This window comes from Centropristis striata, chromosome 9 (genome assembly GCF_030273125.1).
Source record: "Centropristis striata isolate RG_2023a ecotype Rhode Island chromosome 9, C.striata_1.0, whole genome shotgun sequence".
Taxonomy (NCBI): domain Eukaryota; kingdom Metazoa; phylum Chordata; class Actinopteri; order Perciformes; family Serranidae; genus Centropristis; species Centropristis striata.
Window position 1 is genome coordinate 32,346,893 of NC_081525.1, and position 21,459 is coordinate 32,368,351.

The 21,459-nt window shown below is 38.8% G+C and overlaps 1 protein-coding gene and 1 long non-coding RNA gene across 2 annotated transcripts in view; one reads left to right on the forward strand and one right to left on the reverse strand.

The window, feature by feature from the left end:
- The window catches only part of pex5la (peroxisomal biogenesis factor 5-like a), a 108,897-nt gene that overhangs the window by 7,254 nt on the left and 80,184 nt on the right, over window positions 1-21,459 (reverse strand). The window contains exons 9-14 of the mRNA XM_059340554.1: window positions 11,698-11,814; window positions 10,523-10,666; window positions 8,644-8,714; window positions 6,641-6,856; window positions 4,205-4,370; window positions 1,386-1,543 (exon numbers count right to left, since the gene is read on the reverse strand). Coding sequence (XP_059196537.1) covers window positions 1,386-1,543; window positions 4,205-4,370; window positions 6,641-6,856; window positions 8,644-8,714; window positions 10,523-10,666; window positions 11,698-11,814 — 872 coding nt within the window. The remainder of the gene's footprint in view (window positions 1-1,385; window positions 1,544-4,204; window positions 4,371-6,640; window positions 6,857-8,643; window positions 8,715-10,522; window positions 10,667-11,697; window positions 11,815-21,459) is intronic.
- Window positions 646-20,034, forward strand: LOC131977320 (uncharacterized). Its single transcript, XR_009394881.1, has 3 exons — window positions 646-761; window positions 1,400-1,582; window positions 19,815-20,034. It is a non-coding gene; the product is annotated as an uncharacterized LOC131977320 (long non-coding RNA).

A 21,459-nucleotide genomic window follows, 5' to 3' on the forward strand; every position in this document is an offset into this window, starting at 1 on the left:
GTATAGTATAAAAGGGGAGAAACATATTGACATATATATTATAGAAAGTATACAGATGATATATAAGGTATGCTGTACAGCAAATATTTAAAAGTAGAAAGTGTGCTATTTAGTATGATGATAAGTATTATATGGTATAGTAGTAGTAGTACTACTACTGTAGTAGTATAGTAAAAGTGTATTGGGATGACACCTCAGAGACAAAACCTGAGAACTGCAGTTTTTCAAGGCTAGGTAAGTGAGGTAAGTGAAAGTGTGCATTTTGTTGAATTAACCATTTAAAAAGTCATGCTTTTATTCATGCATGCTCCTTTCATATCATGATGTCAGTGTAAATGCACCACTTGCAAGCTAGTTCAGTTTGACATAATCTGCTGACTGTAACAATATTCTCAGAACAACCTTAGACAGCTGCCAGTAGCATACTCTATCAACCTTATGCTAACTAAATTCCTCCTATAAACATTAAGCTTTAAAAAGTGAACATGGCGGGGCCGGGGATCGAACCGTCAACCCTGCGGGCGACACGCTGCCGTTATTACCTCCATGTGTTTTCATGAGTTAGCGCACCTGTTAGCAGGCTTCAGGTCACAACAGAGACGCCAATTAGACATATCAGTTGTTAACCTTGATTCTCACTTGAACCCTGAAGGATATTTTTTCTGTCCTTGTTTCCTCCAGGGTGGAAACAAACTCTTTCATGAGGATTAATTACTCTCCCCTGAGATGCCGAGGGTCTCTGCTTCTCTTCAACAAGCTAAGTACGTGCTGTTTGTTGTGCTAACATGCTAAATAATATCTTCAGTGTAACTACTAGGCTTGCTAGTTCTCTCGCTGGGGCCTGTCTATGTCCTGGCCTCTGTTGGCTACTAGCATCATAACTGATCATTATACAGCAGCAGCTGTTTCATATATTCTTCTTTTAAAAAGAAAAAAATATGAAACAGCCTTTGCTAGTCTTTATTGGAAAGACATGTCTTTATTGGAAAGACATGTTGTGGATCAAAATGTTACTTTTCGTTGGGTGCCATCTTCCCTAAAACCAAAATGTGTCAAAACGACGGACATGCCATTTTAGTTGGGTACAAGCCACTAGAGTTGCTCAGTTGACCTTCATTAACATTAGAGATAGGCCATTTGTGCTGCATTCAAGTGCTGTCGGAATAATAAAAAAAAATGAGTTTCTGACTTTGAAAATTCACTTGAACGCCCCCTAAACTTCACAACAGGTGGAGTGCTGAGTTTAGATTTATTCCTCTCACTTTAGATTGTAAATCGTCTTTAACCAACAAAAGTGTCATTGTGACTTTTTTATCATAGGTGCTACCCTCCTAAATTCAACTCCACTGTATCAAACAAAAGTGTGCGAGCCCCAGGTAACTCACCTGTGTGCCCCCAGGTTAATACAGCTGATGCCCAGGTTGTAGCGGGACCTGATAAAGCCTGGTTGCAGCTCCAGGGCCCGTGTGTAAGCCTCCACGGCCTCCTCACTCCGGTCCCCATTTGCCAGCGTGGCCCCCAGGCGGTTCCACAGCAGGTAGTCCTGGAAGGAGGGTGAATGGTGGAGAAGCAATGTCAGAAGGTAAAGAGGAAGGATTTGTTTACTTTGATGTGTGCCGTTAGGAGTCGTGATAATATGGTTTGCATATATGAATATTTCTCGATTTTATTCAATTAGTAAACACACTGTCAGCGTGAATTAAAACCTCATCAGCAACATCTCTTGAGTTATCTTGAAGTCCTAAATGCTTTCCACCTCTGAAAGATGTGATTAAGCAGCTGACAGTGTCTTTAGCAGGAAAGTGCGAGTGAAATAGAGCTGAATAATCTGTGCTGCTACGCGACACTCAGCATGACAAAGCAGTGTAAGTGTTTTTAATGTTTAATATTTTATGCACAAATGACAAGGAAGTGTTTGGAGCATTACACAGCTCCCCGCTTTGAAGTACCCTAACAAGGGTATTTTAAGGAGAGCTGAGTTACATCACACAGGGTGTCCTTGCCGTCGTTTCCCACCTGCAGGTAGACAGGCACAAACAGAGGTCATGGTCTGCTACAGTATAGGGGTCCTTCATCTTTGGCTAAGCCTAGCAGCGGGATATAATTATCAGCCTTTGTGTTCAGAGCCATTTTTACCAGCAGGGGAGCAGATATTACCAAGTCAAATGTGGGAGGTTGGATTTAACAGCGAGTAATATTCTTTCTGTCCTGGGACAGAGAGAGGAGGACGGAGACTGATTTGCATGAAGGGGATGGGGGAAAGTTTGTTGTTGTAATTGTGTGTTGTTTTTCTTCTTCCTTTGTGTGAAAGATACATCAAAGTCTGTTTGTAGTGTTCTGCATGAACGTGTGTGTGGATCTCATACCTAATGTGTGCCATATATATACATATTGCAGTGACAGTTTGATGTGCTTCACTGCATCTGTTGCCATCAGCTCTCCCTTGGTATTAAGCATGTGTAGGAGCTTGAGGGCTTCATGTCTGCTGTATGTGTTCGTATGGGAACACGTGTGAGAATCCATTAGATTTTGGATCTGAATCATGTGGCACATTTTTTTGTTAACATTTGTGCTGCGGTGTTCATGTGGTTTTGAAATAATCAGAAAAAATTGTTCCCAACTGGAAAAATTCATGCAAAAGCCCCACAAGTCAGAACAACAACTTCGAAAGTCTTTGAAAATATTGGTACACATTTCATAGCTCACTTAATCTGTTTCTATAATACTAATACAGGGAACACCTCTCATTGTGTTGTTGAAACGAACGATCTAAGCAATAAAATATAAGACATTTGGTAGCATTCATGTTGTTACCACATTACGACTTTAACAACAACTTCCCAACTCAGGAAATGGGACCATCTGAGACGCATGTGAATGCACCGTCGGCCCTGGAGGAGGACTGTCCTCTCTGAGCGCAATTATAGTTGCAAATATTGTTGTGCTCTCTTACTGCAAATTAAAACAAAATGTGATATAATGGCTCAATATCTCACTAAGTCAATAAAAGAGGCTGACCCTCAAAGATTATAAATGTAACTAGTAAATTAAATGTACTAAAATAAATGTAACGCAGAACGTATTCGATATATGGCGGTCAAATATATTAACAGCTTCTAAATATTCACAATGTCCCTCGGAAAATATGAATTTTTTTTTAAATTTTTCTCAGCTTGTTATATATTGTAATTTGCATGCATGTATGTGGTGCATTTACTAAAAATAGTTCATATACAGCACTGTACAGTATTAAATTAGTATTGCAGTACAACTGTTATAGTACAGTACATTATGTTTTTCCCCCATCATTATTGCAATAATTTACAATACACACTGGGAATGTCTTGAGGGAAACACTATTTCAGTAATTACTGATAAACCATTTTATACAGGGATAATTTTGACGAAGATCATGCTATAAACTGTTGTATGACTCTAATGATGTGGTGACCTATCAAGAGCCTCCAGCTCAGATACACAAGAGAGCATCCTTGGGGTCCAATCGGACTAAATAAACAGTAGTAAATAGTCAGTAAACAACATTTTAGTAAAATATAGCGGCTGTGAATATCCGAATGAGCTTATGAGTGATCATCCATAAATAGTGTTTCATGAAAGGTGCAGAGTTTACATCATTGGCATAACAGAGGGCCAGCTGGAGTCAGCCAGCTGTCAGACATGTCTCTGCAACCAGAGCATCCCACGTGTTCACCAACCAGCCATCATGTCAGATCTCTGCCAGTCAGACCCCATCACATCCTGAATGGCAGCGTCACAAAATCTACATTTGCATGACTGGATACCATCCCTTTAAGAATGAGTCGATCTCCAACAAACGTGCCAATATCATACTGTATGGCACACAAATATATTCTTAAAGAAACCAATATATTAATATGCATGCACAACGGGATATACAATAACCCTTAATGAGTCAGTATGCTTGTTCCTTAATTGATGGAAGAAAGGGAAAATAATCTTGTATTTGATTTAAGATGCAGATTAAATTTCCTTTGCCTTAAATTTTTGCAGATTGGGTAATTTGCACTTTTTCTTTCATGGCTTCTTCCACTGAGGCTTGAATTGACCATTAAACTATTTCTGGAGAGCATTTCTGCTTCTGACAGGCGTTTGTACAACTACAGCTCCAGTCTAGTGTGTGTGTGTCTGTGTCTGTATCTGTGTCTGTGTGTGTGTGTCCTACCTCGGGCCGCACTGACAGGGCCGTATTGAAGGCATCCACAGCTTTGTTGAACTCTCCACTGAGGTTGAAAAGCACCCCAAGGCCCGTCTGCAAATCCGGGTCGATGCTGTCAGAGTTGTGCTGAACTGCTTCCAGGAAGAGCTCCCTGACCTCTGGTAGCAGGGAGCTGTGGACACACACGCAGCTAAGGATTAGTGTGACTTAAGGCTGCTGAGTGCGCACTCCTAAGATTGCAGCGCTATGATGTTCACTGTACTGCATGTCAACTTTTATTCAGAGAGTCAGAAAATGAGAGAGAGAGAGCGAGAGATTGACAGGAGGGTAAAGGAGAAATAAAAGAGGGAAAATTTTGTTTACTGGTTTGGTTCATGTAAGTCAAGACGTCTTTGTTAAGTGTGTGTGTGTGTGTGTGTGGCAGCCTTGTAGTTTTTAACTCTTTTTTTTTTTTTACACTCTCTTTTTTTATAAGCTGATGCATGGAAATCTAATGGCATATGATTGTATTTTTATGTTGATATTTTTATGTTTGAATTTATGTTGACACTTCTGGCTCTAGTTTCATAAAACTTGGTTAAAAAAAATATAGCATGGGTCAAGGAAGAACCCATGAAAGTTGGAGTGGATCTGAATCAAACTGCAAGTAGAGGCATTTGCAAGATTGACATTTGAGCTGCATTCATGTGGTGTTGGAATAATTGGAAAATTGTGTTCCTTGATCATATCATGCCATGCAAATACTGTAAACAGCTCTCAACACTTGCATCTTCTTCCTAGCTTCCATATTGTTTCCACATTACAACTTAAAGCTCAGGAACACACTGACGCTGGGATAATGACTTCCCAATTAAGAAAATGGGACCATCTAAGGAGCATGTGAATGCACCATTGGCCTTGGCAGCTGCACTCTCTGAGTGCCGTTCTTTGTCACATTGTTTTGTTTGGTGTTCTCACCAAGCAGATCTCAGTTCTTTTGTTTTTTCAGATATCTGATATCTGCATTATTTTACTGTTTAATGATCACTTACAGGTGTTTTGTTGCTTTGTTTGCTTACTAATACTTTCAACTAAATATTTCATGCTGTAGCTGCTTCACACTAAAAGCGTTCCACTGGAAATGTGGAAATTTTTTTTATTTTGAAGATGTTATAGGAAGTATTTGTTGTTACTAAGCCCTTAATGTTATATGATAGTTTCCACTTTAGTCATAACAAAGGGAAGGAGGATAAAAGAACATTAAAAAAGAGTAGAAGTGCAGAGAAGAGTACAGAAATATAGATATTGCACAGATTAGAGGGGGGACCACAGTAATTGGGATGTAACCTGTATCTCTTCACATAGAAGATGAATGATTTGATAAAGTACGGCTTTACTTTGGGAGCAGAATGAGGCCTGTTCATTCTGATATATTTCACAGTGTCAGTTTGTCTGGCCGAATATAACACAGACAGTTTGCCTTCTACAGCAATAACAGTGGTTTGACAAGATGGATTCACGTAGATCCATGTAAGCTGTCTCGCCAGTGAAATTACACCAATACCAGCTGTGAATGAGACACCTTGAAATAAGTTTTTCCTCTACCTGATAGACTGATAGCAGTTTGAGTAAAATATGTGAGAATCTGAAATGGCTGGTAAAAAAATCTTGTTGCAACATGCAGCATGATACATCCAAGATTAACCCTCACTCTCCACCTTAAAATACCCCTCAAAACACACCTCATCAAATCAGCCTACAAGCATTGACAGAGTGCCAAATAAAATCAATGTAAAATAATAATAATAATAATTATTATTATTATTATTATCATCATTTGGTTGTCAGCTGCTCAGTGACTTGAAAATAGGGTGAAAGTCAATTCTAAAAAAGTTGGCTTCCATCTTTCCAGGTAAACCAAAAACACTACTTTTCATTAGCACTTTGATGTATTGAAGACATAAAATTGGTGATTGAGACAATATACTTTTTAGGAAAATGTTTAATAAGGTAATAGATCAAGTGAGATATTCAGTTATTTTCTTGTAGACTTCTTACAATTGGACTTCTTTTTGCAACCAGGGCAGTCGCCCCCTGCTGGCCAAGAATTAATTCAGTTTTAAGGCACTTCCTCTCTGGCTTAACTTTTCAGACCAGTAGGCTACTACTCTACTCGTCTACTCGTCTACTTCTTTTCAGTCTTTGGTTCTACAATGGGTTGTGTGTTTCATGCTTGTGACATCATTACGTCAACAACGAAATATTGCCAGTATCATGATATTATTATTTTTTTATATTAAAAAGTATACAGGTCATGAACATATCATGAACAATGTGATATGGCTCATACAAACTCTGAACTGTTAGATAAGGTTGAAAAAAAAAGGGCTTTAAAATATTCTACCTAAACATTGCAATATACAGAATGCACTGTACTTTTTTCAGGTTTAAATTTTACTCCACCTTTCATGTCTGCCAATGTTGGGAGCATGAGACATCCTGCGCTGGGAGATCGGGGATCCCAGGTGGGGCTTGCCCTTCAGCAGTTGCTTGTACTTTGGATTGTGTCGCAGCCAGCAGAGCAGGGCCTCACAGGCATCGTTGCGCATACCGGTGTTGGTCAGGCTCACTGCCAGAGCCATGAGGGCTGGGAGGTTGTTTGGGTGGAGCTCCAAACACCTGGATGGAGACAGGACCCGGGCATGGGAGAGAAGAGATGGTGTAAGGTGTGCACATCAAAGGAAAATCTAGATTTGACAGGCATTAATTGGGACAGGCCTAAGCAAGTGAACATCAGGCGGAGGCTAATGATTTCTGGGTCAGGATGATGAGCTGCACCTCTCCCGCTCTGCCTCTCCTGCAGAGGACATGGTTTGCATGCTGCCCTCAGCAGCAGGGTCAGATGATTTGCATAAGGTTTGCATTTAGGGGAAAAATGCTCTTGGTGATAGTTCCAGAGCTAGAGATGGAGAGTGTGTTTGTAATGAGTGCTGGGGTTATATCACGGGTTATATAATTTGCCACTAAGATCTATGTTGGCTTTTGTAATTGAAAAGGGGAGAAGAGCAGCACTGTGTTGGATTAGTAAAGAAACAGGAGGAGGGGCCAAAACAAGATTTAGCTTTCATCAAGATAATTTTCAAGACAGATTTACTACAGCTGATGCGCCAACTTCCTAAAACCTTCCCTAATCTTTTTCAAAACAAATTATTTCAGTCCCCCGCTGCAATGTGCTGGAGGTGAAGATTACATAAACTTTGGTTAAGGCCACTCAAATCCACTGTTGGCTTTTTTGTGCAAAATGTTTAGTGTCCATGCTGACAAGATGTAAAAGGAAAGCTCAATTTAAAATAAAATCTATATTTTGTATTTCCATGTAATCCAGGGTTCGATTTCCAGTTGTGGCAGATTTGTTTGTGTATATAATTGACCCGACTGCTCATTAAAAAACAAACAATAACCACACATGGGTCGCATTGAAAACAAAGCTCACATGTTTTGACCATCAAAAGTGAAGCATAGATATAATAATAAGCAAAAGTTCTTTGCAAGAAAAAGATAGAGATTGGCCAAAATTAAATGTTTATTTCAATATGTTTATTTTTGTCTATGTGGCAATATTTAATAAAGTGGTAAAAAAAAATGTGAATAGAGCAGCAAAACATGGTGCTCGCCAACTGAAGTGTTGCCAGTGTAGCAACAACAGGACTGATGCCAGTTAAACATCTAATCTCACTTCGTACCCAAACAGTCCCCTCACAGATGGAGCTATTGCATAATACACAAACTAAAATGCACAGCATGCAAACTATCTGAGATCCGAAAGGCCTTTCAGTCTATTGGATTAAATGAGATTCTCGCAGGAATGGAAAAATAAATTATTCACATCTTTTGTAATCCCATTTACATAGAACTGCAATTAAATGCTTTTATTTATTTATTTTTTATTAGTATTATTTCTGTGTCACAGATTGAACCATTTATGCCGCAGTTAAAAAAAGGAAGAATGCTTTTTCCTGAATGGCTGTCTCCTGTGTTTTCAGTTGACTTGTCAGTTTTCACACTCTCAGAAAGGTGCAATTTCTGGCTTCAGCAGTGTTATGAATGAAAGTGGGCCACCTCCCATTGAGGACTCAATGCCTGGCTCGGTGCAATCACCATACATGTGGGGTGTCTCTATTTCAGGAATAAAAATCGCAGAATGTTTCCGTCCAATCACCAGTTGGTAAAGTAAAAGAGGAAAGTAAGCTGGTGATGCCGTTCTCCGCGGACTATAAATATAACAAATCTCTTCATCACAAGTTATCTTGACTTAAAAAAGTTCATTAAACCTCTTCAGTTTCATATGATGAGTCCCACTTGTGCAAACATATGGTGCCTCGGTGCAATAACCGCTGACAGCTCCACTGAGTCTGAGAGCAATTTTTGATCTTAAATGGGAATTTGATTCAGTTGTTTCTCCTTACCTTTGGAGGGAGACGATTGCTGCTTGCTCATTCTCATTTTCAGCCTGCGTGGTGCCCAGCACTTGCCAAGCCTGCAGGGAAACAAAATACAGCTAAGAGTAAACAGCGGGAAGGAAACCTGGACTTCTCAGCCGTTATTCTCAAGAGCCTCAAACACAGTTACAGTGGCACAGCGTCGTCTGTCAGGCCCAATGAGGGGGAGCCAGCACAGAGCAAATGATGCTACTGTTTAAGGCACATCAACACAGAGGAACTAAAGTGCGTTTAAACATTCAGAACTCCATCAATGTAAAACTTTCATGAGGTCAAACAAGGGTGCATGCAATTATGATTTAAAAATTGTGTTTTAAAAAAGTGTTTACCTTGGAGGGTCATCTGAGCAAAAGACTGTGATTCATTATTAAATAAAGCTATCAGAGATGACTTACTGACATACTGCTTTATCTCTTCAAACAAGATTGAAATGATAATTTAGGTGGGGACTGCTCATTTATTCAGAGCTGAACTATTCAATGCTGCAGGAATGAATCCTAAAATCCAGGAAAGAGTGAGCATTGTAGCACTTCCTGTTCTCATCTTAAAGTCAATGGGTTTACTGCTGTATTCATGGTCTGAACTTGGGGTACAGCTCCTTTGAAGTATCACAAACTTTTGTTTGCCACAGCGTTTACTTTCTGTAAATAGTACAATGGAAAATCACATTGGCCTTTTGTTAAGGGAGCCAGGGCATTCCTAATTCCCCAAAACACACCATCCATGCAGCACTCTATTAGTTGATCAGCAGATGATTAATCAGGGACAGTTGTGATAATGGATATCTTAATGAGCCATTTTACACTAGAAATATTAGCATGTGATTTTCGGACTGTTGGTCAAAAAAGACTGAAGACCCCAAAGTGATGTCTTCAGATTTCTTTTTTTCCTACCACAAATATTCAATTTGCAATGATCTTAGTGAGAAGCAACACATGTGACTGTGTGAGAGGCTCTGCGGTTGATCTTTGTCCCAGTGTTGGTCCTCAGCAGGGACATGCAAATGGAAAGTACCCTTGATCAGCACAAGAGGGCAGACAATGATATAACTAACCTCAAATCCAAAATGTGAGATTATGAGATTACTCCTCTGTATTTGTGTCTGTAAGGGCACATTTAATAACCTGTACTGAAGCTAATCTCTGTAGATGCCTTTTTGTTCCACTCTTTGAAACGGGGGTCGAAATTATTTCTGAATGATTCAGAGGTCTTCACAGTGGGGCAATAAGCCACTAAGCGCCCTAGGAGGAATTTCTGAATCGTATTAGTTCCATACACCGCGGGATAATCCTCTCCTCGGAATAACTGGCACATTTCTGTATATTCTAGGGGATTCCGAAGTACTTTGTATGAAGGCTTTGCTCTTTCAGCCTGCAAAGAGGTCACTTCTTTAGAAACGGGGTGAATACAAAAACCTGCGGAATGAGCTATTATTCAGCTCACTGGGCAAATGGAAATTCTCATCAAGACGATGAACAAGTTGAGTATTTTTGCTACAGTGAACAACTCCTTTAACAAGAAAAAAAAATCTTTGCCCTTTACAGGCAATCAGCATCGTGCCTGTGGGTGCTGCCTTCCAAATCTGCTTCACACAGCCCATGTGGTCAGTGAGGCATTCTTCCTCTCCAGCTTCTCTCAACATGAGATGGAGGTTCTTATCCATTAGTTTGTGCTGACAACCAAAATGCTCCAGTCGGGTTGCAGGACTGCAGTTTTATTGGCCATCAGACATGTAAATGTGCCTGCATCCTCTAGCTGTAAATACTGATGTCTCCATGAATGTGTTGGACTGAATAGGTAAAAAAAAATAAGAGTGTGTATGCATGTGTGTGCTGAATTAATTCACCTCTGAATCTTGGGGGTCCTGCAGGACAGCTCCTTCCAGCATAAGGACAGCGTTTTGCAAGTCTCCCTCTCGAGACTTCTTTAGTCCCTCTTCAAATGCATTAGGCAAGTCTTTATAAGGATTATCTGTGTGGAAGTAGTAACCCTGTCAGCAAAAAAGAAAAAGAAAAAAAGAAAGGGACAGTGGCAATGTCAGTTTCTCTCTCTTCCATATTCAAATGCGAACCGTGCCAACTGTCCTGTGCAGTTGTATATTTAAAAAGCAAAGCTCCAGCAGCAGGAATTGATCTTTTCGGCTTCACATCAAACCTGGGCCGAGCTCCCCGGGGTTTGTCTGTTCTCTTTAAATGTTAAACTTTGCATTTTCAAACTGTGATTGCCCTGGTGTGTTGTTGACTGCTTCTGAGTGCGATGACTTTGAAACTGCTTTTTTCTTTAAGAACTAGTTCTGCACTGGGATCAATCAGAGAGCCCAGAGGTCTGAGCTCGTATGATTTCCTTATAAAAGAAGGTCAGCTTATGGGTAAAATATACTGCTCAGCCATATGCTCTGTCCTCTGAGACCCACAACCCTTGCTTTATATCCTATAGGGTGATGCTGTACCCTTAGGGTAGAATATAGGCTGTATTACATTACTTTGGGGAGGAGATAGCACTCAACATATATCTGATTATTCAAAACATTTAAATGTATACCTTGCAGGATTAAAGGAATTTTAATGAAATGTCAAATGGATGATGTGCAGATGGAGCAGTGACATCAATCATATCAAAACATTAGTGCCAGTACAGTATTTTCTTAGCCAGAGGTGACAGATACCAACTGCCATACAGTGAAGCTAACTAAGTGAGCGTGCACGTTATTGGGGAATAATGTATTTATATTTACATTTGGTAAATATTTATACTGTTTGTGTGACTAACCACTTAACAATTGACAACCCTATGGCTTTGCAAGACGAAGCGAGCATGGGGGAATAGAGGGAAGTGTGCTATTTTTTTGCAGTTATGTATTTTTGCATAAAATTTTATTACAAAGTTCAGTAAACAAAAACAACCGTTAATGTTTAACTCTAGACAGGCATTCACTGTTTTCCTACAGAGGCTGAAAGATCTGTATCTCTACATCAGTGTCATTTCTGCACATGCTGATTGTAACATTATAATGATAGTGACCTTCTCATGTGGAGAGACACTGGAGGGAATCTGCGCCTGCTCGTTTTCCGTCAGCCAGTTCCGTCGAGCCAGCTCTTCCCACTCTGCCTGCATCTTATCCCAGAACTCGGTATCTGACTACAGACGTCAGAGAGAGAGAGAGAGAAGGTGGGAGCGAGGGGAGGATGGGAACAGGGGGGAGGGAGAAGAGGGAGTGAGTGATTAGTGCACAGTAGAACAGCTCCTGTAATTTCCCGTCATTCTACTGTTGGAAATGTCACGTCTGTCCAGCTCACTGGCTCTAACGTATAGACTGATGACTCATCACATTAGCAAGTCAAGTCAGACCTTAAAGAAAATATCTGGGTCGGCTTAGCCGCAAAGAAAAAATCAATACACATGCTTAGAACCCACTTACCCACTTACAAAATTGATTGACAGGTCTTTTAAAATGCAAATAAATTAATACTTAACAGTAAGTACATCATAAATAGGAATCAGGGCTGCTTTTTGTGAGGATCTCCATTAAAGAATATGATTTGTGTGCATCTTGAACGACCACAATACTTAATTCAGAATGATGCATATTATTACAAATATTGCACCTCCTGTGATTTGGATATTGGACCTGTCCATATTGCAATTTCACTTTGATTGATTGTGCAACCCTAGTATTTATGTACTTGATGAAATTACAGGTGAGTTTACATAATTATCTACAGCTGAAAAACAGCTTGGTTTTCCATTCTATTCATATGGTAATATTATGTATCATTCTGAATTAATACAAGACAAAACATTTTAATCATGCAAACCCATACACTTCACATTTATGTGGTGACAATGTGGGATTGGGGCTTTCACCTCTCTATTAGTTTGACATTTGAACCCTTGTTTGTTGGCATTTCGGTAAGCAGCCTGAATCCTTGAAGGTTATCATGGATAAATAACCTGTCAGTTAAATATGCCAATCCACCTCCTGGAATGGCTTTTCATTTTCTATCTGTCAGGAAACTAAAGCCTGCAGAATGAATCTATTGGACACATGCTTATATTACTCTCACGCATCTCATTTATTCAAACAACCAGTTTGATTTGAATGCATCTCAATTCAAACCTTCAGCTACAGACTGTAATTTTCATTGCCTGTAATGTTCAAAACATTACAACAAGTATGATATCTGAAAGGATGGGCTGTAAACATGTCCTTTCAATGAATAACAAATAGCTGAAATGATCTGGTAAAAAATGAAAAGCTTCAAATTATTGCAAAGAAAAAGCATTTACATTTGAAAAAAAAAAAAGGTGTTTAAATCGTATCTAATACTGCACCTTGATAACCAACATGGAAAAACTATAACAGTCACTTTTCCATTATTTATTTGGTCGGTTAAGAGAAGGAGACAATAAAACCAAGATATAATGTTAAAATAAAATAGTGCCAGAAATTGTTTTACACTAAAGCAATCAACTGTTGTAATGGCAGACAAGAACATTGACAAAATTGTTCATTCTTACCAGATCAGACCAGACAAGTGGTTCGGAATAAGTGCAGTCAAAAGGCGAGGCAGAGTGAAGAGCAACTTGAGGAAATAAAGTTATGAGTCAGACATACAATTTTCCTCTTGAGTCGTGATGTTTATTATGATGGTGTAGGAGAAGTATTGTGGAAAAACTCTACTTTTCATATTTAAACTTAGACTGACAGTTAAGTTGTTTCTATGTAGAAACAAACACCCCCAACATGTGAAAAGCCGGGATGTTCCTATAATTTCTCTCACGTTTAACAGAGGGCTAAAACTTAGATTAGCTGACTCGTCTAATAGTAAGAAAGCACTCTATTGTGTTTATAATAAGAGCCAATTTCAAATCCTTTATCACATTTTCAGTAACCACATTGTATATCAAACCAAAAATTATTTTGACCGCAAGGTCCAGTGTAACACATGTACATGTTTTGCTGTAATTTGGTATTAGGTTGTAATTGTTAGTTGCTGTCCACTTAAATTGACCTAGATTAGTTGGAAAAGTTGTTTTTAATAGCATTAATCCTGATAACAAGTCAAGCAAAGCAATATTTGAGTGGTTTTATGATATGAATGTGTTGTTTAAACAGCAACAAAATACAACATATCTTCTTTGTAGTGTCCATGCATTATGGCGTAAAGCTCATATACACACCGAAGTTAGAAGAATGGCTTCCCAACTTGGGGAAAAAGGGACCATCCGAGGACTATCCACGAGTTGACTAATCATGCACATTCCTTGTGAGAAGCATGGTGGCATGCTGGATTTTTTCTTTTATTTAAACTTATTCGTAATTTTTATAGTTAAGCATACAACATGAAATGTACTTTCATTGTTTTGCTGATGACATCCCACTTAATTTGTCACTCTTGCACATCTTTAATAATATTAACCATGTCATAGTAAGTATTACAATGAATATACAGGGTGTCCATAAAGTCGCTTTACAATTTTTAAAAAAATATTACAAAGGCAATTGATGATATATCTTTATCAGATTTGTTGTATGTACTCAGTTGTTATTAAAGTCTTTAAACACATTGTACATTTGTGTATTTCAGCTACCATGTTGATGAAATGGGCAGTGGTAAATGAACCCCTATAAAAATGGCTACTCAAGAGAAGGCACAATGTGTATCATGGTTTATTGAAACAAAAAAATATTTCTGTAGGGTTATGGTGAAGATATCTTGTATCGAACAAAGATATGCTCTATCACTGACGTAAAGGAAAAGATATGAGGCCATTGCAACAATTGATGCTATGCTACAGCGAACATGGCAAGAAATCGAGTACCGTCTTTATGTGTTTCGTGCAACTTATGGTGCCCATGTAAAGATGAATTAAATGAGGCAAAAAAAATCAGGACCTACTCCTCATTTTGTAATAATTTCCACATATGTGTCTGTTCATCTGCCTTTGCAATACATGTTTTAATTTGTAAAGAGACTTTATGGACACCCTGTATATTTTCCATTTAGACAGAAGAAATTGTTTCCAACCTGTCCTTGGTCTGCTGAGTAAACACGAGCCTCCACCAACTGAAAGAGCCTGATGAGACTCTGCAGTTTGTAGTTTTGAAAGAGATGCTAAAAACCTGTTCAGCCATGCTTATTTCCATCTCAGGAGCACTGCTAAAATTAGAACCATCATGAATTTTGGTGATACAGAGAGGATTATACGCGCCTTTATCTCATCTCACTTTGACTTGTGCAACACTGTTTAACTGCCGTAGCCAAGAGGAGTTGAAACAGCTTCAGTGTGTTCAGAAAGCTGCATGGAGGGATTTAACTATGAAACAGGACCACACACTATCTGTCCCATCTTCTCACTGCAAACCTCTTTATTTTAGGCCACGTTTATACATAGCAGGGTATTTAGACAAACAAATATTCCCACCCTCCGTTTTCAAAAATAACATCGTGCACACAACATCGTTTTCAAAAAAGTTGTCATTTACATCAACCTGCATAAATACACCGTCAAGCGCCATAATAACTATGCCAAACCTATGGGCAGCAGTGTAGGGAGAAGGATAAAGCCATGCAAGCCAATCAGAATACTCAGAATCAACAACAACGAATAACACGAGCGACTTCCTGTTCCTTTCAAAACAGCTACATAGAATGAGCGTGAGAACCTAAAACCCCGTTTCACCCAGTTGACACAACAACACATAACTGGAGTTTTGCAAATTCTCCTCTTTGCTCAGAGTTTTTTTTAGAAATAATCGTTTTCTGTGATTAAAAACAGGGTTTTTTTGTAAATGAGAGGCCAAACTGCATGTATATGCATAATATCTGTGTTTTCCCTTTGTGTAAACAGGGCCTGAGAGCTGATTTTAAAATGTCCATGTGGTAGTTTTTCCTAATTATATTATTTACTTATCCCTAACTATTTATGACTATAAGTTTTTATTGATTGTAAACAAAACTAAGAACATTTCAGATACATATTCTGACATCTGGTGCACTGGACACAAGAACTGTGATGCATAAAGGATAAAAATATGATTTTTTTTAGCCAGTGTTGCTCCTGTAGAAACCACAATGTCTGTCAGTTGATCAGTCCAACACTTTGGTCCAGACTGAAATATCTAAAAAAAAAAGGATTTAAATTGACATTTTTGGCTTTTTGTGAACAACTATTGGACAAACAGTTCACCATAAACTTTGATACAGACATGTTTCCCTCATGCAGAACTGTACAATTTAAAAAAAAATGTCTATTTTTCTAACATTCCCGTCAGCCTCAGCTGTTATAGCAACTGCTTGCATGCCAACACACTAAACTAAGATGGTGAACATTATGAAAACTACCTTCTAATCATGAGTAGGTTAGCAGTGCTGTGCCAAAGTACAGCCTCACAGAGCTCCCACCACGGCTGAAACTCTTAATCCTAACTTCCTTTCCCTTGAGTGTCTTTACAGCCATCTGATGGCAGCAGGTATCTGTTTATCTGCCGTCTCTAATTACAGTGAGGCTGCACACTGTCAAGCCACAACTACAGACACACCACAGAAACCTCAGTGCTAATGTGCACATCAAACATGTCTTTATTTACTCTACAGCTTGCAGTGTAAATAAACAGGCATTTTGGATCCTGACAAATTGGAAACAGTTTAAACTGTTCCATGAAAAACTATTTAGTCTTCTAATAACTCCCTGAGGATCATCCGCTCTTGCCAGTCCTCCTGCAGTTTCTCCATCCAAAACACTAGTTTACGGAAACACAGTCTATCTGGTATTTTTTATTTCAATAAAATGTTGTTAACATTGTAAGACAGGGCACGTCCTTGGTGGATGTTTTCGCTCTCCAAGTGTCCTTGTAGTTTTATATATGGCATTATGGTGTACTTGAACTGCATATGGTTACAGGATGAGCTCTTCATCCTGTCCAACAACAAGATTCCTCTGAGAAACACTCAACGCAGGATTTTCAAACTGTCATTGTGTTTAAGATGAAATACGTAAATGCTGCTGGCCATGGTCATCACAGCCTTTAACACATCTGCCTTTAATGTTTTCTTTCTGCTCCGGTGTACCATGGGTGCCCTATACAATTACCAAAAGTGTGTTTGGCACCCCCCTCACACACTGGGAAGGGTGCACTTGACTCAAATACATGGGGTTCATGTAAACAAAGCTCTCAGTCGATAAAAACAATGTTGTTATATTTCTGTGTGTGTGTTTCAGTCCACCTTGATTGTAAACCGCCAGACAGCAGATGCTTGTTTATTGTCTGATCATGTTTACGACAAACTGCAGTTGCAAATTCTGACCTTCAGGGTGCCACTATTGTAACAAGGTATTAAATTAAGTTTTATTATTTTTAAGATATAAGGTAATTTATGGACACAATAACTGCTAGAAGTGTACGTTTACTGCAGTCAACTGAATCTGCTAAATAATAACATGACTTTAGACCTTCAAATTACGTGCCAAGCCTATGCCAAAATTAAAATTTGCATGCATATGATACACCAATCCTTCCCCCGTGTTTATGCTTGGGGTTATTATGAATGACTCTGACCCTAGTGTAAAGGACAAAAGTTGCACTTCAGATGGGAGGGCCTCCATTCAGGAGAATCGTGTTTGTGTCAAAACAAAACTAAACAAAGTGATTCTAAGTAACAGCACTTAAATTACGTAAAAACACTAAACTATGCCACTTCCAGAAGTCATGTCGTCCGTGTAACTACTTCACGTTCGGCATTTATGTGCAATTATTTACTTTTATGTCTTTTGTAACAACTAACCAGGCAGTTTTTTGCCCTAAACCTAGAGAAGTGGTTTTGATGCATAAATTCAACATTCAGTTCCATTCAATGATCAGCGAAACCTACGACGTCCTGCAACCAGGAGGGTAGCTACTTTTAGTATGCAGAATTAAATTTTGGCGTGTGCATTGTACATCATTTGAAAGTGTAAAGTCGTGTTGTTTGTACACAGATTGGTGCGACATTTCTGTGATAATTCAGTGGAATAGTTGCTGTGTAATCTTGGGATGTTTGAAGTCTTGGATCCACCGCTACATTACTTGTTGAGGGATGCTGCTTCATTTTCTCTCCTCTTCCTTTCTGCCTAAAGTGTGGTAAAAATGTACACAGCCGTTTATGAACTGTGCTTTTTCTCCTCGCGTACAGCACCGTCACCACAGATGAAGTTAACGTCATGCCTGTTTTTCATGTGAGTTTTCTTCCAGCTGGCTGAGTCCATGATTCTGGGCTGTCTTCTTGTCAGGGCAGAGCTAACCGGGAAGAATAATGCCAAACAGAGCAGAACAGCCTCCTGCGAGTTATTGAGTCCTCCATAGCCAGAATCTCATCAGTATATGACAGCACTGTGTACATTTAACGTGTTTGCGTGTAGGGACAGTGCAGAGAGGTGCAGGGTGAGAAGGGTCTACTGTATGTGTGTGTCCTTTCTGTCAGAGGTCTTCTTATCTCCACATCTTTGAGACTTGTGATTGACATGGAGGCCATAGTGTGGCCCCTGATGGTGAGGAATGGCAGGTAATTGCAGGCTGCTGACTCTCAGACAAATTGCCTGGAGGTGAGTCTTCGCTGTCGTCTCTGTCAGGAAGTGCACTATCTCAGTTCCTGAGGTGGAGGAAGTACATGGGAGGCAGACATGGGGCTCGAAAAGTCAAATGTTGGAAGAATTTTTAGCAGGAAAACAGTGTTGCTCTCCACGGAAGCCTTGTAACGCCCGCAAATGTAAAAATGTCCACGAACGTAATAAAACACAAACATAATAAAAATCTGCAGCTTTTAATGCGATAATCCCACAAACGTAATACATTTTCCACAAACGTAATAGCCGATGCGACTACAAACGTAACACAAATGTAATAAGTATTACGGTACATTTGCAGGAACTTATTACGTTTGTGGGGAAGTGATTAAAAGCTGCCAATTTTTATTATGTTTGTGGACATTTTTACATTTGCGGGTGTTCCAAGCCTCATTAATAGTTCAGGTAGTTATGTTTTACTTATTTTACTGTTTACCGTTACTTATTTGTAGGCAATATTTGAAAACTGTCTTTGTGACTTTTTTTACATGCATTTTTATCTTATAGTTGAAATTCAAATCCAATTTGCAGAAAAAAGTATTTGTTATTTTGTAGATTACTATAAATATATTGTGAAAATAATTTTAATATTTATTTGTTTTTTTACTGCCCTTTATACTGTGGACATTGTGTTTATTTGTTCAGTGGAAGTAAACAAGTGAGTTGGTGGACATGGACATGGATGACTCACATCGTCTAAAAAGAGACCTTCAAGTTGACATTTTATTTAGTGAATGCATGTTAAAGAAGAAAACCTTGTATCAGTAAGAGGGTGTATGAATGCTGTTGTTGATGCTCTTTTATTACTCTTCCAAGGAGGTTGTTTTCTATGTTTTTGGTGCAGTTTCTAATGTTTGTGTAATAGTTTGTCAGGATTTCGAAAAAACTTTTGCTTGATTTTCAAGGACCAAGGAGAAACCTTGACAATTTTGTTTTGGAACAAATTCTGGTGGCAGATAACAATTATCTTTCACTTTTGTTAACATTGAGAGATGGGGCGTTTGTGCTGCATTCATGTGGTGTTAGAATCATTGGAAAATGTGTTTGCCTGTCATACTTAATGACTCATTGTGTTCTTTGAATGCTCTGAGCAATAAAATACAAAACATTTTATTCATGACATTTTTTCACATTACGAATTAACTTACCAAAGTTGGAAAAACGACTTCACAACTTTGGAATTGGATCATCCGAGGAGCAGAATTAGGGTTAAAACTTTAAAAGGTGGAGCTATCTCTGAACTAGTTTATATACTATTAGTTGAACCTGTTGAGTTATAGCATTATTGGTAAACTGCTTTATATGTTTTGTAATTTCAAAGCAGCTAGAAAAACTGTTGAGAAAATCGATATAATCTGGATAATCGAATGATTATCCAGGTTTGGATCATATTCAGATATAAATACCTCCTATCCTGGTTACTGCATTCGACTTGTGCAGGCACATGTGGTGTTAACAAAAACAAACTGGAAAAGTGAGATGAGTACAGTCTACATTTACTACACTGACTTGTTCTCTTCTCTGATTGCCAACAGCTTTCTGCTCTGTCTGGACCCACAGCCAGGCTCATTCTCTCTCGCCTGCTGCACTACTCTTACAACACTTCCGTCCACTTTAACTTGAGGCTGTAACTGAGGATCGATGGACAAAGATTGACGCTTTAGTAGAGTCAACAGGAAAGACTCTTTTATTACCAAAATACAAAACTGTAGCCGTGTTTCCATTGAAATAAAATCAAAGTAGTTTGAAGTAAAATTTTTTGAAATGTTTCATTAAAGCAAGTAAACAAAGCTGCATAAACACATTTTAGTCAGAAGATGGCAGTATAATGTATTATTGTAGGCTAATCCGCCAGTAAACAGTAGAAGAAGAGATTATGTGAGAAAGAAAACAGTAGAAGAAGAGATTGCGCAAATTATTAAAAAATAGATTGCTAGGAAATAGATTAAATTGGGCAACTTGTTATTTCATCTCAGCTCGTCTTGACCAGTGACTTAAATGTTTGCTACATAAGAACGTACTTGAAAAAATATTTTCCGTCTTATTGCGCTTTTCCTATTTTTCCAAAAAGACAAAATCAGAGTCTCATGAGAGCATAAAAACTTTGATGTGCATTTTCAAAAGTTTTTTCCAAGGTTGTTTCCAGATCAAGCTTATCTCATGCAAATCTTCAAAATGCCCATAGAAATGTGTTGATGCAAACACGGCTATTGTTCCCCTGTGCTGCCACTGTTTGTGTTTTCTGTGACACAATAATGTGAATAAATGCAACAGCATCCCAGTTTCTTTTAGAATAATCCAGTTAGCATATGTGTGTTTCTCATAAATGGGATCAGGGTGTTTCTGAAATCAGTATGTGGTGTATAGAACATGGAAAGAGGAAACCATTAGATTTCCTTTTCAGATGTAGTGAAGTACAAATACCTCAAACTTGTATGTACTGTAAGTACAATACTTGAGTAAATGTACAGTTTACTTTCCACCACTGCTCCTTTGTAACTGTTGTGTGTGGATGTCCAACAGTGCAGACTGCAGCAGCCCAGCTCCTCCTGGCCTCATGCACTCTTCAGCTTAATGCTTATGTGAATGGTTCTTATGCTGCAGCCATTGTCCCCATTTACATAATATAGTTACATTTTTGTTTTCATTATTTCTCATCTTGTTGCTGGCCTGTATTTGCACTGCGCCTTAGTCCGTCATCTTGTTAATTGCGTTTCACAGACACTCAGTTGTTTGCATTGTGAAATCCCATCTGGTGTGTAACTTGTCCGCCCTCTAATTGCTCTGCGGGTGACAACAAATTGCTCGCAGCATTGAAACAGAGTAACTATATACGGGCGAGTTTTTAATTTATAAGAAATCTAGTAATATTTCTTAATAATGCTGTGAAGGGCGCCTTTTACACTGGCATTGTCAGTTTAATTATGTGGAACAAGAAGAAGCTACAGCGAGGCAATTTATATCCTGTGTATCAGTGAACCCGTAGCTGCGAGTCTAATTTCAGCAGCTCTGATGAAGTGTTACGTGAAATGGATTGAATCCAGAGTGCTTCCAGCCGCCAAATATGCCACCACAGTTTGGAAATGAACTGGGGATTGGAGGTGAGGTGGGGGGATTCATTACTTCATGAATACATTATTGACTATGTAGATTATCATGGCAGAGGTGACACATATCCTC